Source organism: Idiotropiscis lumnitzeri, chromosome 18 (genome assembly GCF_059441095.1).
Source record: "Idiotropiscis lumnitzeri isolate Australia: NSW breed Sydney's pygmy pipehorse chromosome 18, RoL_Ilum_1.0, whole genome shotgun sequence".
Lineage (NCBI taxonomy): Eukaryota > Metazoa > Chordata > Actinopteri > Syngnathiformes > Syngnathidae > Idiotropiscis > Idiotropiscis lumnitzeri.
In genome coordinates this window covers 4,573,509-4,591,534 of record NC_142408.1, presented here as the reverse complement: position 1 = coordinate 4,591,534, position 18,026 = coordinate 4,573,509, and the positions used below count along the sequence as shown (strand labels likewise).

At 40.2% G+C, this 18,026-nt stretch overlaps 1 protein-coding gene across 5 annotated transcripts in view; it reads left to right on the top strand.

Moving 5' to 3' along the window:
- The window catches only part of astn2 (astrotactin 2), a 228,018-nt gene that overhangs the window by 151,499 nt on the left and 58,493 nt on the right, over positions 1-18,026 (top strand). For 4 of the 5 annotated variants that reach the window (XM_088280727.1, XM_088280726.1, XM_088280724.1 and 1 more), the window contains 4 exons: positions 3,827-3,911; positions 4,507-4,581; positions 5,837-5,974; positions 13,033-13,183. In XM_088280727.1, coding sequence (XP_088136853.1) covers positions 3,827-3,911; positions 4,507-4,581; positions 5,837-5,974; positions 13,033-13,183 — 449 coding nt within the window. The remainder of the gene's footprint in view (positions 1-3,826; positions 3,912-4,506; positions 4,582-5,836; positions 5,975-13,032; positions 13,184-18,026) is intronic. The other variant, XM_088280725.1, reaches the window with a different exon arrangement.

Genomic DNA, 18,026 nt, shown 5'->3' with positions numbered 1-18,026 from the left:
TAGCTTTTCCTTTTAGTTGGTGACCCCAGAATTATGTTTTTCCCGAGAGCTGTCGTGAGCTATGGTAGCCCAGAAGTTATTTAACTCATTTACTGCCATTGACGGCGAAAGACGTCAAAGATCCATTTTTCTCCCTCGGCTGGCCTTGAATGAGTTAAAAATAAATAAATAAATAATGTGAAAGTGAGTTCCATGGTTTTGTGTGTTTAAAAAAAAGAGTGCATGGTTTCTGCTATGAATAAAAGGTTCATGGTTAAGGGTCCATAATTCAACCTCAAGGTGCGGGAAAAAGAAACAAAAAAAAAAAATCCTTCCTCCGCACTGTCGGGCATGAATAAAGTTCCACGCTTCCTCATCACACCCTTTTGCAAGTCAAACATTTCTCAGCATATTTGCGCTGACATTAAAAAAGACTTTAAGCAAAGCTCCGAGTGCAGAGTGTCATGTCGTCGCCGGAGTGGCGTAACTCCTGCTGGTTGTTCCCGTGCCCACTACATCACGCCTAAGCTCATTAGAATGGATTACATCTGTAATGTATGTGAATTAATGTCACCGTGGTCAAGGGCACGTTGAAGGCTGATGCATAATGGATTAGAGCAACAGCGACTCACATCCATCCCGACGCATCAAGATGCCAACGATGGAGTTTCTGGATTAGACTGCGTTAAGGCTCGCCCCCCCCCCCAACCTTCATTCTCCTCGCTCATGTATTTATGTGTACCGAGAGCAGTAATCACTCTAATTCAATTTAGGAGTCGTTGGCTTTATCAGTGCCTGCCGCATTCGTAGATTCTCCTTGTATTAATGCTCCTTGTCTTGCCCGGTCTCCTTGTCGCTCCCAATTTACTTCCCCTTTCATCTGTCCTTTTTTTTTTTCCCCCAGGCAAGATTATTTGATGAGTGATTGCCCTCAAGTGTGTCGAGTCTCCTTGGGGGGGGGGGCGACCGACCTAATCTGTCCGCTAGTGAAAATTAAAGTTGCTCTTCACAAGAGCGTTCTATTTCCATCAGTGTCCTCTGCCAGCGCAGCAATGTAACATGCCACACAATCACAGCAAAAAAAAGACGATAAAAACACACTCGGCCCTTTCTCGAGACAACACAAGCGAGGGCAACTCTTGATCTGAGCAGATGATGAAAATGTTAAATGGTAATAAACGATGTGGGGTGAGATTGGGTTCCGTAGAGGACTGGAGTTCCACTTTATTACATCAGTGCTACTTGTTTAAAGGCTACTGTGAAGACCGTGCTACAAATGAACAATTCATTTCCGTTGAGAATCTCTCTCTGGAAAGTTTGAACTCCGAGGGAGTTAGCATGGCATATAATGAATAAACCGAGTCACGACGCTCCTTACTTGCAACTTGCGCAAAACAGTAATATGTTAATATGTAAGAGCATAATATTGTCGGGAAAAAAAATCAGCACGTCTATACACCATGTCGTCAACACATAATTACGCAATCAGCCCGGAGCAGGTGCTTGCAATTAAATACAGACCTCGGTGCGCTTTACGCCGACGATGTCGCATTAATAATGTGATGACTCCAGTTATCATTTTACTACGACGAGCTGTCCCCATTATTAGCCAATTCATTCCGCCGCTTAGTTAAACGCCCTACTAAGGAATTATATATTGCCGCATCGATCATCATAAGCGTCCTCGTAAAAAGAGCCGTGAACCTCCTTGCTTCCGTTGTTTTCCTAATTAGAAATGATGTCTCGCGACTGAACCGGAGGGAAAAATTGCTTCCTCAAAACAGGCTGGAAAGTTGCGATTCATGTTCTTTGGTGTATTTTGAGAAATTGAAAATGGTGGTAAAAAAAAAATAATAATAAATTTGCTAACTTTAAAGTCATTTACTGCCGTTGACGGCTAAAGACGTCAAAGATTTTTTTAATTTTTTTTTTACTCGGCTGGTAGTGAATGAGTTAATTGAAATGAAATTATTTGTATTCTTTGCATCTGTCTTATATTTTTATTTTATTATATATTATTTTAATATTTTTTTAATCATGAAAGTCACCAAACCTATTTTTTTTCAAATAGTATGATTCAAATGTTATAATGAAAGAAAGAAGTAAATTTTTCAGTTCGCGACTAGATCGTCCGTCCACAGATCATATTAATAAGATGAATGCTTTGCAACCAGTAGCTATTATTCATCAGATGGAATGCTGTCTTGGGTGCAACTATTATCCTTCCTTCTCCAAACTTTATTGTGGCTTATGTTGCTTTCCAGCCAGGCACCATTTACCAGACAAAGGGCAATCAGAATATTTGTTGCCGCTCTTTAACTGCATTCTATATGGCTGCCACGTCTCCCCTTGAGCGAGCGGAGAGCCTATAAACTCAGCCAGTAAATTATTAAACAGCAGGTGATAAAATGTGAATGGTGTTGCCTGCGTGGCCATTACGCATTTTTCCACCATTGTGCCTCCAAAAGCGGGCCGAGCCGGTGCGGCTATCACCATTTATTTCGGGAACAGTCGAGGGTTTCGCGAAATCTGACTTAAGACTCCACAAATGTCATCTTCCTGAAAGGCATCATGAATCCTGTGTCGCTTTTTTTTCAGCGGGAGGGTGAAGTAAAACAAAAGCCCATATATATAGCATTGAATAGAATCAAAAATAAATTTCATATGAAGAGCCGTGATAGCAATGTTTTCATTGCGTATTAAACGATGCAAAATAAAGTAAATGACCTCAAATTTAAAGGAACAATGTTTGGTTTTATTATTGTTGACATTAAATGATTTTCTTTTTTTTTTTTTCAAATACTGAGACTGGATAAAAAAAAAATAAGTTAGTGTTTATAAAATGTTGCATTTAAAAACACATTTTTCCAAACCCAAAACATTCCTGGGATCTGATGGTCCATTGTAGTGTTCATGAAGTCCATATAAAAATAACAGGCTAGTGAAAATGGCAGTCATGAGCCTAATGGCAACAGCATTCTTATTTCCTGCATGTTGGAGGGAAGACACCCTGGGTGATAATTATAATAATAAATAAAATAATAACACATATTAACAGTTTAATAAATTGTGCTAAATTTATTATTGTTTTTATAAAAATGCGTCAATGTATTATCTCATATCACTGTAAATAATTGTTGATTGTTAGCTACCACTTATAAACAGCTATTGATCCATGTCTTGCTAGATCTAGCTTGCTAGCTAAATTTATCGAGCTAGCTAGATCTCGTTAGCTAGATCTATTTATCTAGTTGGCTAGATCTAGTAAGCTTGATGTCTTTAGCAAGCAAGCTAGATAGCGCTAGCTCAACGTCTTTATCTAGCTAGCGAGATCTATTTATCTAGCTAGCAAGCTAGAGCTAGCTAGATCGATCTATCTAGCTAGCTAGCTTGTGATCCATCGATCGATCTAGCTGGCTCTCCGGGCCATCCGTCCAGCTGTAGTTTCTTTTGTGGCTCCTCTAAAAGCATGGAGCTTTTTTTTTCTTTTTTACTCCAAGTAATCAATAATGTATTGATACAAATGTAAGCTTAGGAGTGCTTCATGTGCTCTAATCTCTGTTTGTTATGACTTCGGAGTGGTGCACAAACTAAGCCAATACACTCATTAAGATAATTTAATTCATAGATGAAAATAATTTTAGATGATGTCTTTATATACATCATCATATGCTAATATCAAATATTTCTCCTTAATACGGTGAAGTATATATCGAATGAGTTCCTACAATTATTTCTGTTATGGAAAACTAAAGCTGGGAAATTAGGTTCTACTGTTCTAAATGGTAATTTATTCAGCTGCTGACAATAAACAAATATCTGCCGCCTCTTTTTCTTTCCGTCTCAGGAGAATGCAGCTGTCACGACGGCTATTCCCCGGATCTCGTCCATAAACACCTCTGTGTTCGCAGTGACTGGGGTCAGAATGAAGGGTAAGCGCCACCTGCACATGAATATATATATATATATATATATATATATATATATATATATATCCAATTTCTCTTTTTTGGTCCGAAAATATGAGATACATAAAAGTTTTTTAAAGTTATTCTTTTTTTTTTTTTTAAGTATGTGACTTTTTTTTTCTGGTAATGATCAAGCCATCTATTTGTATCACTTGTTTGTTGTGAGGGAAAATAGAAACTACACCTGAAAAATCGTTGACTTACAAAAGTTCCCAAATCTGATCTTGGAAAGCATGCATGAATCCGGCGGAGGGATAAAAAAAAAAAAAAAAAAGTCAAATGAGCCATGCAGGCAACTTCAATGTTTCATGTTTGACATTGCCGTTCACCTCTGCTTGTCATCTGCTGGATCTCGTCCAGCCACGGATTCAATTCACACCGTTTTGTCGGAAGGCCGGTGACAGACGGTAATCTTAATCACATGCAAACTGTTTTTTGAAGCGTCTGTTTTATTTCGATCCCATGAAGCGTTTTCCATCTGCTACAGTATTTAGTTTGCACTCATGTCATAATCGTGCAGTTGTATGCTAACATCACTCCTCCTCCTCCTTCTGCAAAGGCCTTGGCCGTACACGAACCTCGAGAAAGGTTACGACCTGGTTACGGGCGAACAAGCTCCGGAGAGAATCTTCAGGTAAGTTGTGGAGCGTCCCATGAGTGCATGACCTCCATTGACCGTCTTGCGAGTAAGTTTTTTTTTTTTTGGGCATGTGTTTGTGAGGGTGATGGAGCAAAAAAAGATGCCTGCAGACGAACAGACACGGTTGGCTGGACACGATAATGCAACTCTTGCTGGGATGTATTCCGAACCCTCGCCACGGGCCCGCTGGTGTGGGTCCATTCAAATGTTTTGACCACCGTTTTTTTTTTTTTTTTTTGCTAGACGATGGGATCGTTGAAATCTTTCAAGAAGTATTAGTAGATGCGTTCAGTCTCAAAATAGAAAATATACATATTTATTTATTTTGATTATTATTTATTTTTTTTTAAGGCAGCTGGGCTAGGCTACAACAGGCTCCTCCCATTTTCCATAATACCGTGTTCCTTATTATTTCATTTTTATATTCACTTTCACTTTTCATACATTGTAAACGACAGCTACCATTTCTCCCCCGAATTCCAAACCTAAAAAATTGGATTGACGATTCCGGAAGAAGTGGGCGTGGTTAGTGCAACTCCCGATTGAAGAAGCCAATGATCAAGAAGTGCCTACCGGCGGCTCCGTCCGTATGGTGAATGTCGGGTAAAGACGAGGGCGGGGAAGACCGCCCTGCTCTTCATTTCCAAGGCGATTGAAAAGAAGAGTTTAATCTCAGCGGGGATTTGGCTTTACAGATAGGAAGCTTTGGAAGAAACCAGCAGCGCCTTCCCGAGATGAGCTATAAGGGTGGGAAAAAAAGCACCGTGGAAAATTTACCAGGAAATATTTAGAAGTCTGTTCGGGCGAGATAGTTTTTTCCGATGCTAGATTTGGCATCTCAGAAGACATTTTTGGCAAGTGGGGCATGTTTGATGCTGCGGATTTTGATAAGGCTGTGTGATCATGTGACTGTGACCTGAGAGAGTTTGAATGGAATATATCTTCCAAGGTTTTGGATGAGAACATCTGAGCCAATGTTTTTTTTTTTTTTTTTCTCGAATTGTTTGTCTCCCACCCGCTAATAGACATCAAACAGCACATGATGAAAAGTCGAGTCATACGACGTGCTCTTGGTGAGGCCTCATCTTGTTTACTTCCTTCTGCTCGTTGGACTCCTGAAGATTGACCTCAAACTTTATGTCATCGGCCATTTTGTAAAATGTCTGCGTTTTCTTGTTGGACATAAACATGGTATTTGTTTTTTGTTTTTTTTGCTTGAAATGTACGTCTCGTGGTTGTGCTAACGCAGATCACTCTATAGTCTGGGCCAAGGCTTGTGGCTGCCTGTCAGTAAGAGTTTCGTGGTGCCGCCGGTGGAGCTGTCCATCAATCCCATCGCCAGCTGTAAGACGGACGTGCTGGTGACCGAAGACCCGGGAGAGGTCAGGTGAGTCGGAATTGGATTGCGTAACAATTATGTATTCAAGTACTTTGGAAAATGTTGGAAAAATTGCTATTCGGATCAACAAGATGTTGTATGCCTTCAATCATCTTTGTTCGGATTGGATTTAATTTTCTAATTGTTTCATTTTTGAATTCTGCAAAGGGGAAAAAAGTTGACTATGAACATTTTGCTGCTGTTAATTGTTGCATTAGAAATAATTACATGCTTACATATTTTTGGAAGGGTTGAATGTAGTGATGGAAAATTGAAGCTTCAAATTTGCTTCATGAACCAGTTGTTGTGTATTTTTCGTCCTCTAGATGGCGCTGTTGGTTTAAAAAAGAATGGCAAGTCAGCGTGCTTTTCAGCCCAATGTTGACCAGAGAGTGCCATCTACTGGCGACCCGAAATACTACAACTGGTTCATGAAGCAGTTTTGAAGCGTCATTTGCCCATCACTAGTTGAAGGGTTGGTCATTGCATTTTTTTTTGTCTTTTGCTCATCTTAATAATCTTTGAACTGTATACATAAAAATAACAACATACAAATTAAAGTCTTTTGGATGACAGCTTACGTGAACAAATAAGTCCAACTGAAAATCATGGCTCACCTTCAGAAAAAGGATGATGTGATTGCTTATTGCCTGAGCAACTGTGATGACATTTTAGTCAAAATGGCCGCCCCCTGAGGTGTCGATTTGAATTCTTAACTCATTCTGCTCGAACGCAATATTAATCAGAATGCCGTCTTTCAACTCATGGGGCGACATATTCTCGCGAAGAAAATATTTGGCGGGACCACCCCTTTAAGATCTCAATAGTGAACATGAAAGCATTTGCATTAAAACAAAATCATCAATATCCCTCACATGCGTTTGTCCGCACAAATATGCTCATGCATTCACGTGTGCGCGGCCGGCCGAACACAACTTCCCTGTCATCACGCCACATTTCCGTTTCATGTCCAGTATTTCACAATTCCCTTTCCATTGCAAATAGTTTGCATTTGCAACGAGAGGCTGCATTCATCTCAGCATATGGCACCATTCATTGCATAGATACAAACTTGTTAAAGCTTGTTTAATATTGCCTCCAGAGTCCAGAATTCCCTCTACAGATTTGAGCATCTGTTCAATTGTGACCTTCAATGGACTTTGCGAGCGGTAATTGGCATAAATACGGATTTTGTTTTGAAATCTGCCATTGTAGGATGAATAGCTGGAAAAATCACCAGAATATTTCTTTAGTCTCGGGAAGTTGGATGGGATGAATTGTGCTCTTTCAACCTTAAAAATCTAAATCTGGAATATTCATGGAAAGACAATTTTCAGGAACGATGCGAGTGAATATATTTTATGATTTTTATTTATTTATTTTTTTTTTGGGACCTGCTTCACTATATGGACTCTATAAGAGACATGATGACAAATGTGGAGGATTTATCACTTTTCAGAAACAGCTTCATAATCTGCATACGGGACACAAGGACATTTACTCTGCTTTTCAATGACTTGTAAAAAAGAATTTCAGGTAGCACCGGCTTGTGATTAGTTCCGGTTACATGGGAGATCTGTCAGACTGTCATGAATAATGCAATTGTTTCTCATTATCCAAAGTAAGGATGTCCCGTGGGAGAGTTTTAATTTTGAAGCTCGCCGAGCTTTTTACGCAGTCTCACTGATGTCATTTTGGACGTGATTGAGTGTTGATGTCAAAAGTGGTGAGTCGTGTCGTCTTAAAAAGAACTGTTAGGCTTTGGCTCATGCGATGAATTTATTATAATTGAATGTGCTAGGATGTATTTTTTTTTCCAAAAATGGGGACATTTCATATTTTGACGTTATTTGTAAACAGTACACCTCTAAATTACAGTCGAGATCGTAACCAAAGGTGATTTAAACATTTTGTTTTTTGTATACCGTGTACGTTTTTCCGAAGGTTTGTCGGGTAATTTATTTAAATTTTTATTTACAGCTCTGCAAATTGCGACATGACTTGTGTTCTTTGCTGAAGTTTGCACAAGGTAGTTAAAAATCTTTAAAAATCAGCAGTCGAGTTGCACGTGTTGTATGGATCGGGGGGGGGGGGGGGGACGTTTCCTAAAGTTTCTCAAGTCATTTCTGCAACACTAGAAGTATTAAAGTCAACGGCGGCAAACTATCGACGAGTGAAAGTTGCTAATGGTGTGTCAAGCGTGACAAATGTTCTTTCAAAGGTTTGTTTTGTCATTTTAATCCACTCGCTCTCACCAAAGTTATTTCCTTTTTTTTTTTTTTTTTTTTTCCCCCCACCCAATGTAATGACAGAAAATAACAATCACTCACTGTCTCATCAATTTCGTTCATTTTGAAAAAAAAAAAACACTCCGGTAATTCAGGTGTTTTTGACATCTCGAGCAAATCTATTTTTGTCAGTTGAAGGAGATGCCCCAAAGCCGAGTGGCATGGTGTGATGAATGACTTCACTCAGTGCGATCAAGCGACACATCAAAATGTGCCATTAGTCAATGTGAGTGACACCAGAAACAAATACATAAATCTTCCCCGCCGGATCTCCAAAACGTGCTCGCGTTTATTTTATCACTTGCAATCTCGCTGCTGTTTTTCATCTGCCGCTTTTTACCCTCAATGCCAATGAGATTTTTTTGGTTTTTTTTTTTTTTTTTTTTAGGAAAATGTGCAATATTCAACACCAGTCAGCATATTGGCGAGAGGCATTAATCAAGCGCAGGGGGCACACCAATAACACACTCAGTAATCATGCCGGCGCACCGCTCTAACTTTGGGCAGAATCCCTCGCTCGTTCATCATCTGCGTAAGCAAGAGGCATGCCCGGAGATTTATAACAGGAGTACATTAGTCACTGTTTGGACACAGTGAATACGCTTTGAGGTCAACGCGGCGCCAATGGAATTGATCTCACTTTGCCCACTGTTTGAAAACACCGCCGAGAGTAAGTCTTTCTCCAAGTCTTGGTCTGTTTGATACGCTTGAGCTTCAAGTTGTTTCCGGCAACACTAGAGACACGGGGATCAAGTCGATTATGGATGGAAAATAAGCATGTTTCGGGCTTGAAGGGACGCTTCATTGACGTTAACACTGGCAATTCTACACCATATTTTATAAGCCATATAAGCCACAGCAACAGTTTTTGGGGAAAAAAATAATTAAGATTTATTTCGCGAATTTTCTGGACTATAGAGCGCCCCTAGTGGTGAGAGAGAGAAAAGTCACAGAAAAGCCGCACCGCTGTTTTAGCCACATGGTTCAAAATCAAGGAAAAAAACATCGGCTTATAGTCTGGAAAATAAAGTAATAGGTTTGTACAAAATACAAAATGGCCTCCACAGGCTGAAGCGGACGATAACAAGAATGCGCACCCGAACCCCGACTGCTTCTATTTCGGACATTTAGCCACGCTAAAGTCGCGTCAACTCAAAGGAGGCAAGTGGCGGCCGACAGCGGCCAAGAAGCCGGCATGCTTTTTGGTGTCAATTGATCACCCCTTTTAGTTCACACGCAAACGTATGATCGAGGGTGCAAGGTCGTCTCTAAGACAAACATTGCCATCCGGTGGCGTAATGCACAATTGCGATTGCTTCCGTCTCGATCATCATTTCAATTCTCAGGTGAGCTTTCTGTGCGGTTGCTACTAAATCACGGAGCATTTTTGCAATTTTCCTGTCATGCTCTTAAATGAGAATCAAATCAAATCCCAGTTGAGCCAAGCCAGGGTGGGACTCTGCAGTTGAAAAAAAATAAAAATAATTGTAGGGCTTTTGTGCTTACTTAAACAGATTTATTGGAATAGTTTTAAATTGTGTTTATGATAAGATGACAAAAGAAAATCCTAGCGGAGATTTTTAGCGTGTGAAAGAGGGATGCCGAATGCTCGTTTCTATCTCCGACTGACTATGTAGAAATCCGGTTAGCACGCACCTCACAGCTGCAACCAAAGTCATTATTTTTCAGCCTGCTGCACCTTCCCAACCCTGCCTTTTTTTTTTTCTTCTATATTAAGGAGTCATTTGTCAGCAGTGGGAAGTCCTGGCAGAAAGAATTGATGTCACATATTGGCTTTTGGAATTTGCGAGTATCGAGAGAGCAAACAAAAAGGACGAGGTGGAGTCGCACAAAAAAGCGGAGAATGCACGTGAGACGGAGTAAGCTTGGAAGTGGACAGAGTACTTGCTTGTCAGAAAGTAATGAGATGTTCTTGGTGAAAAAAAGATTGGAGAGCAGTCGGAGATTGAATTAAGCTTTGCTTTGCAGACTCGGTGGTTACGAAAAGTGAGGAATTAATTTCGCTTCAAAACTGCTTGTCCGAACCATGGCGGGAAAAAAAAGTGGAAAACGGAGAAAGCAACCAAAGGCTTCCGGCTTCAGAGCCATTGAGGAGAAAAATAAATATTCGATACAACGCAAATGCTGGCAGGTCGAGGTCGGACGTTTTTTTTTTTTTTTTTTTTTTTTTTTTTTTGGTCCTGTACCGGATCAACTTGTTACCAGATTATGAACATACCGGTGTGAATGCGTCGGTCCAAACGAGAAAAGAAAACTGTGAACACAGCCTAAATATTTTTGCATTGACAGACTATTGCACCAAAAAAAAAAATAAAATAAAATAAAAAATAAATAAAAAGATAACCTTGGAGGCAAACGTGCGCCATTGGCATAATTTAACACCAAAATAAGACTGAGCTTAAGGTGGTCCAGGGTTATTTGACAGCCTCTTTAGTCTTCTTTTTTTTTTGCAGGTGCAGCATATCCTGGAGTCGACCTATTTATTAGCTGTGGTTGAGTCAGAGTTTCTTTGTCGATATTTTCAAGTCTTTTCATTTTATTCCACCGGTAAAGGCCAACGACGAGGCCATCAGTCCTCTTGGCATCGCACAATCGTATCCCGTGGGTATGTGCCGCGCACAATCTACCGTGCTCAGTGTACCTTTGAGATAAGTATTTATTTACAGTTTCAGGACGGCACGGTGGACGAAGAGTTAGCACCGTGGCCTCTCAGTACAGAGGTCGTGGGTTCGATTCCGGCTCCGGCCTTCCTGTGTGGAGTTTGAATGTTCTCCCCGTGTCTCTGGGTTTTCTCCGGGTACTCCGGTTTCCTCCCACATTCCAAAAAACGTGCATGGTTGGGTGCTCACACCCTGCACTTAAATAGCAGTAGCAAAAATATTGGTAAAAGCAAAAGTATTGTTATAAGTCCTCTACTTGAGTAATAGTTAAAAAATGTACAAAAGTTTTTTTTTTTTTGGATAACATCAAAACGTCTCTAAAATAAAACCATGGATGGGAATAGCTGGCGTGAATGCCTCCGGTTCATGTTCCTCGGTGTAGTTGACCTGTCATTTTAATTATCGCTTGTTTTTGTCGTACCTTCATCCGTGGAGGTTGGGAAAAAAAATTATCAGCCGTGTTGTGACACAATAAGGACTCGAAAGAAGAACAGATGAGATGTTGACGGAAAAATACTCAAGTACAGATACTTAAAAAAAAAACAATCGACTTTTGTTTTCCCCAAACTGTAGTTTGCAAACTCTTCTTATGAAGTGAATATGTTGACAATCACCGGCTATTTCCTTTTACAACTTCATTGCTTCGGACAAATTAAGCAGTAAAAAAAAAAAAAAAAAGATATGAGAGAAGACCATGAAATCCTCCCTACTCAGCAGTATGTCCGTCTCGCCATCATTTACGATGTTGGGGCTGTTTATAGAGTCAAGTCACTCTCGGGACACCGGGTGGTCTCCGTTGTGCTATTACTTGTTGTTTCTTTACAAATATCACATACGGAGGTCGCTCCCCCTCCCGGCATCCTCTCACAGCAACGGGGGAGCGCTGCGGAGAATACTCAAGTGAAGCCTGACAGTCACTGTCAAACTGCAAAAAAAAAAGCAGATAAATGTGATTGATTCTTCCTTTTATTTCTGGAGCGTTTCGTCTGGCTAGCGTAGCGCTCCAGCGATTAGCCACGTAGCCTCTTAAGAAGAAGATCTTGAGTTCCAGTCCAGGTATTCCCTGAGTGGGAATATGTGCTTTTGAGCTGCCGTACTCGATTACGCCACACTCACAAAACTATGACAAGTTAGAGCAGGGGTGGGCAAACTGCGGCCCGGGGGCCAGATGCGGCCCGTTAAATGTTTTAATCTGGCCCGCCGAACTTGAAAAATATGAAATCAATAAACTTTAATGTTTTATTTTCTAAATAATGTGGTTTTTCAAAGACATCTCTTTTGTTGTCATGCTTTCATTTAAAATGAAATGTATTTTTTTTTCTCCGATGAGGTTACCAAAACTCTCCATCCATCTGCTCCTCGTCCGCCCCCTCTGTCAAATTTTTGCACCCCATTGTGGCCCGCCAATCAAAAAGGTTTGCCCACCCCTCAGTTAGAGGAAGGCGACTAGACTGTACAGTTTGATAAAACTGTGGTAGTAAATACTCCAAGTGCAGCAGTTAGCTCATGCTAGCAGGAATTTTACCATTTTGGGCCATAAGATTGGTCTCTCGTAGCGCGCATTTATTGACTTGATATAAAATGACAACCGCAGTCCGCATTACCAACGAGTTACACATTCTTTACTTAACCAAGCAACTTTGAGGACTTTGTTCAAGTTTGTTGGTTGAGTCGTAATGATCTATGCTTAAGTGTGTCAACGACATTGTCTGCCGTCATGAACGAAAGACATGGCTTAAGGGAAAAGCTGTGCTGTCATTTTAATATTCGTTTGTTCCGCGACCTGACAGTAGACTCGTCTGTATTTCTCTTTCCTTGTGTTTGTAGTGTTATTTTTGTTCACTCCCCCACACACACACACACAAAAAAAAAAAAAATCAAGACTCATTCCTTTTCATTAAACAATGGGGGTGAATGACTCCCATCTTAATTGCACGAAAAACTGCAAGGTTATAAGAAACTACTTTCCAGACAGCAACGGATTATGTTTAGCTGCTTAAGCATTCCTTTCCATTTGTCATTTATGCTTAGAAAACATAACGCATCTTCATTTTTGCACTTTTTTTTTTAAAGAAAAAAATGTTATTTTTAAATCCAGGGACGAAGCCATGACGTCCACATATTTTGAGACGGTTGAAGACTTGCTGGCGTCTTTCGGGCCTGTCCGTGACTGCTCCAAAGACAACGGTGGCTGCAAGAAGAATTTCAAGTGTGTGTCAGACCGGCAGTTGGACTCATCTGGCTGCATGGTAAGCAGACAATGTTTTTTTTTTATAACTTTTTTTTTTTTTTACTTTCTTAGGGTATTAACCATTTGGAGGCTACTGGATATAGACTTTAAGTTGTGTTAATTGAAGGCTCGTGTGAATGTAAAAAAAATTTTTTTTTTGTCAATTTATCGGTTAGTGAGCATTCCCGGGTGCAGTCGGCTACTTAGCTAGCTAGCTAAGAAGGATGAGCACTATAAAAAAATGTAAGGATTGATTCAGGTTCCCCCATTGGGAAATTTCTGAGACAATCAGAATTTCGATCCCAAATCTCTGCCTAGCAACAAGCGTCTCGCCAAAAATAAATTAAATAAATTATCTGGATGTGTTTGCTTGACTAGCAGCTAACAACAATATACACTAGTTGTCTTTCTCATCATGGTGATGTCGTCATTCAGCTAGCAGACTTTTTAAAAATCTGCGCGGAATCATTTCCTTTCACACAATTGCTCTTTGATTAACCGGCGACTCGTCCTCGGTCGTCGTAGTTGCCATCGCTTGGGATAAGAGGTAACCCGTGCGGTAAATGTGGCACAAACTACAGACGGAATATACTGGATCGATGGATAAATAGTGAAAGTGAAATCCTACAATGTCAATATGCAACCAATTCCCAGATCTCAAGGACCAGCAGCGAGATAATAGTACATCTAAACAAGGTGGAAAACACGAGGTGACAGGTTCGAAACATTTAAAACTCTCGGCAAATCTAATTCAGCAATAGACGAAAAGCCTTGAACACGAGTTCAAATCTCAAGTCCACAAAGTTTGAAAAGGTTCAGTGAAGTTAAAATACTTCCAAACAACCTCGCACACGTCTGGAAGGCGCATAAAAAAAAAATAATAAAAAAATGACAAAGCCCTCCGGTCTCCAAAGATTAACTCAGAAAATCAGACAGACACGCCATTATTTTTTTTCTACCATCTCTCTTTTTTTCCCCCCGCAAACTCATTTGGGTGGGTGTTATTTCAACCACCCTTGTCAGAGTGGGCGCTAGCAGAGCTGCGATATGGCACACGCAGAGCTTCAAATCCATTAGGGCAGTCCTTCAAGGCTCTTTGCAGCACTCAAGACATTTGGAAGCCATTTGCGGAGAATCAAATTCTCGTCTGAGACAGTACCGAAGTTTTCAAGGTATTTCATTCACGTCCAAGGTGACGATTTATTTGTTTCATTGCAAACCATAACTTAGCGTTTCAAAACCATGATTGCTTATTGGCCTTCATTACTCGTTTTTTTTTTGTTTTTTTTAAACTAAAACCCACAGAACGTTTTAGCCGCCCGGGGAGGGATTGATTATACTCACTGAAAGTCATCTTTGACGAAAATGTTCCCTAACATAGCCAACATTTCCCGGAATCGTTGTCTATGCCAATGGTAGCAAAACGCTTCATGTACTTTTCAAGCCTCTGTGGACTACCTGTAATTTAAAAAAAAAAAAATTTAAACACCACAGTGTAGCTGGCCTCGTGTTTTTGTTTATGCTCAATTCATATGTCATCGGTGTCCTCACGCTACAACATTCAGATGCCGAAGCAGATGGTGTGATATAAATGGTGCCCCCCCTATCAGTCTATGTACCTTCCGGGACAGCTCAGCTACAGTTGTTTAGCCGTGGATTCCAATCCATCATTGTGTCCTGTTTTTTAGGGAATTTGGCTGTCTCCAATCTCATTTGTCAGCTTCTCTACTCCCCCAGATTTCAAAATTGTGCAGTCAAGACGGGAAGGTCCCCGCAAAGAGCGGCAATGATAACAGTGTGGAGCCCAAAAAAAACAAAAAAAAAAAACAAAAAAAAAAAACAATTTGCTTGGCTGCATCCGGTTTGCATAAAGACTCAGCAGGAAGGATAAATCGCAATTCCTCCCCCCGTGAGAAGTTTGGTCATCACCTATTACCCACAATCCCTCTGTGCCCTGGCAGCATCAGGATGTTTGGAACTGCTCTGCTGCACTCCACACTTCATTTTTCCTTTGCTACCTTTTTTTGAAAAACATGTTTTGTGGTTTTAAAAAAAAAAAAAAAAGAGGGGATATCGTTTGGGCGATGAGTTTTCAGCTTAGGATAAAGGGTTCGGGTAAAGGATTGGCAGTTTGGGTTAAGTGTTAAGGTTGCAGTAGGGAGAAGGGTTGGGGTCATTTTGGATTCTTGCTGTCTATTTGCCGGCAAACTTTGTCCGTGCACTCAAGATAGCGGCGGCTCTAGCCTCATGTGCAGTTTTTTATTTATTTATTTATTTATTTATTTACTAATACTCTTTAAATGCAGTGCTGTCATCATCGTTTGTAATCCAAATGCACAAAAAAAATTATTGTGCAAATGTTTTATTTTTCCTAAAATTTCCCAAAGGAAATTCTTTTTAAATTTCATTAAATTAAATAATTAAATAAAAAAAAAAATAACCATTAAAACATGAGTTATGCTTTTTGAGTTGTATTTTAATTGTTAATTTAATCGCTCAAGTAAATTATGCGCATATTTTCATTTTCATTGGTTTTGTTGCTAAAAAAAAAAAAAATCAAAAATGAGGTGACATACCATCTGTTTGCACGTCAGGGTTTAGCATTTCAAAATGGTCCAAATTTACCCATACCTGCGATTTCTACTTCTTAGGGGATCTACATCGGACCACTTAAATTAATATTGGATTGAATGAAATGAAAATTGGAATTGAGTTGGAGGCATCATTTCAACAGTCACTAATTACCCAATTACGGGAAATTCTGCTTGTTTTTTTTTTCTAATTGGTCATTCATACACGTACAAACATAAAATTTTCATGCCATTCAAACTGCACATTATTTTTGTGAAGACATTTATTTATTTATTTTTGCATCTCTCGTGCAGGTTTATCGAATGTTTTGTCCGGTGAGTGAACGATACATTTTAATGTTGAATCGCACTTTTTCGAGTCGAGCCACAAGACCTCTATTGAGCTTCTTGAATTAGTATCGCAGCAAAACAAAAAAAAAAACAAAAAAGCAGCTTTTGCTCTCATTGTTTGCTTTGTATCGAGCAGCTTTTAACTACCTTTAGCCATCAAGTTGAGCTACACAGTCTGATGGACTTGCGGGACAAAGCAACCTTCAGTCCTCATTTGTTATGTTGTCACTAGCGGAGAGAGCGGAGTGGAGCCGAGACGTTATTTAAGTCACAGCCGCTCTCCTCCGGGGCGCGCGGCGAAGCGGTGGCAGAGGGGGAGGGGGCGGGGGGCGGAGGGGCGGAGGGGGCGGGGGGAGCACTGCGGAATGGAGCTATTAGCTAAGTGTACATATGCGCGGATTGTTCTTATTACCGTGTCCCCTCCGAAGACGTGTATATATGCCTGACAAGTGGGCATTGTCACTCCCACGATGATGAAGTCAGCCTATTAGATCCGTGAGAAAGCTGACAAAGTGCTGTCTTTTTTTTTTTTTTTTTTTTTTTTTTTAAATCTCATTGAAAATGAAAGCGTTGCTTTACGTAAATATGTCATCCCCAAAGAGGGTGGAAATGGATAAAAATCCCTCTCTCCTTGAGGCAGCAAGATCACCATGAGCTTTTAAAGAGTTGCTTTCACGCCGCGCTGAAATAAGAAGCACAAAGTCACACCATTTTGTGCAATCAACTGCCGGGGTCGAGACTTCCTGTCTCGCACCCTCGCCCGATTCTAAACGCCGACGTGTCTTATTTTAATCCGTGTGAATCGCAAAGGAGGCTTTTGGGAAATGCTTTACCACGCGCTGTGTTGTATATCGTCGATAGTCACAAGATGTGCCGTGTTGATAAGAATTTTGCCGGCAGCTGGTAATCGAAATAGAATTAATTTGGCAACATTGTGAGATGAGCACTTTTGCCTCAACGTTCTTTCATTCACGGTTCAAATCTCAGCTCGGCTTAGCGTTCTTTGTCTCTTCGTATATTTTGTTGAGAAAGGAAAATAAACGAGGCCCGGCATAAATCGCCGGCGTCTTCAAAATTGACGACAGTTTCAAAACAACAGATTTCAATTTTTTATTTTTTTTTTCCGATTGAGATCGACCCCGCTTTGGAGGTTCCCCCGCGGCTATTGGATGAGTTTGATACGCTCGACTGGACCGACCGACCTCTGAGATCAACTCGGGCCCCCCGATTGTGCTTTGGAGAATCTTTTATGGCTTCAAAGCGGCACTAAATTCCGTTAACAAGCTCATTAGCAGACTTTTCCATAGATTGACTTCATTTCTCGATTAAAACTGAGAATTAGTGGCTGATTAAGAACGGAAAAAAAAAAAAAATAGAGCTTCAAGAATTCTCCCAATTCTCTAACGGTGTTTACAATACGCAGCAACTTTTGTTGCTGTGGCCCTGCGATGCGCATTTGGTTGTCTTTAATGCGTGCTTTGCTTTGGATTGCTCCATTTTTCTAAAGTTAATTAGTGTGTGTTTTTTTTTCTTTAATCCCCTCAAGTGTACTCAGGAGTGAAACATCATTTCGCTGGTAATTATCGGTGTAGTGAATGTCTCATTTGTAATTGCCCTGCGAGAGAGTATGCTCATAGTAAACACTTTACCAAGTTTGCTTTATGACAACGTTCCAAATTGGTTTCAAGGGTCTACGGGAGTTGATTTGAAAACTTTTAATAGGGAAACTAATATATATGTATACCTTTTTTTTAAATAAACCATTATAATCACATGTAAATTCCACATATATTAATGTGTGTGCTAACATTCCGAACTGTCATGCGAGTATAACGAGATGTTAATCCTCATATAATAAAACTAAAATGGAGTGAGACGACTCACCGCTCGATGATGACGAATGGCTACATAAAAAAAGGGGAAACAGGAAGTTGGCCCGCT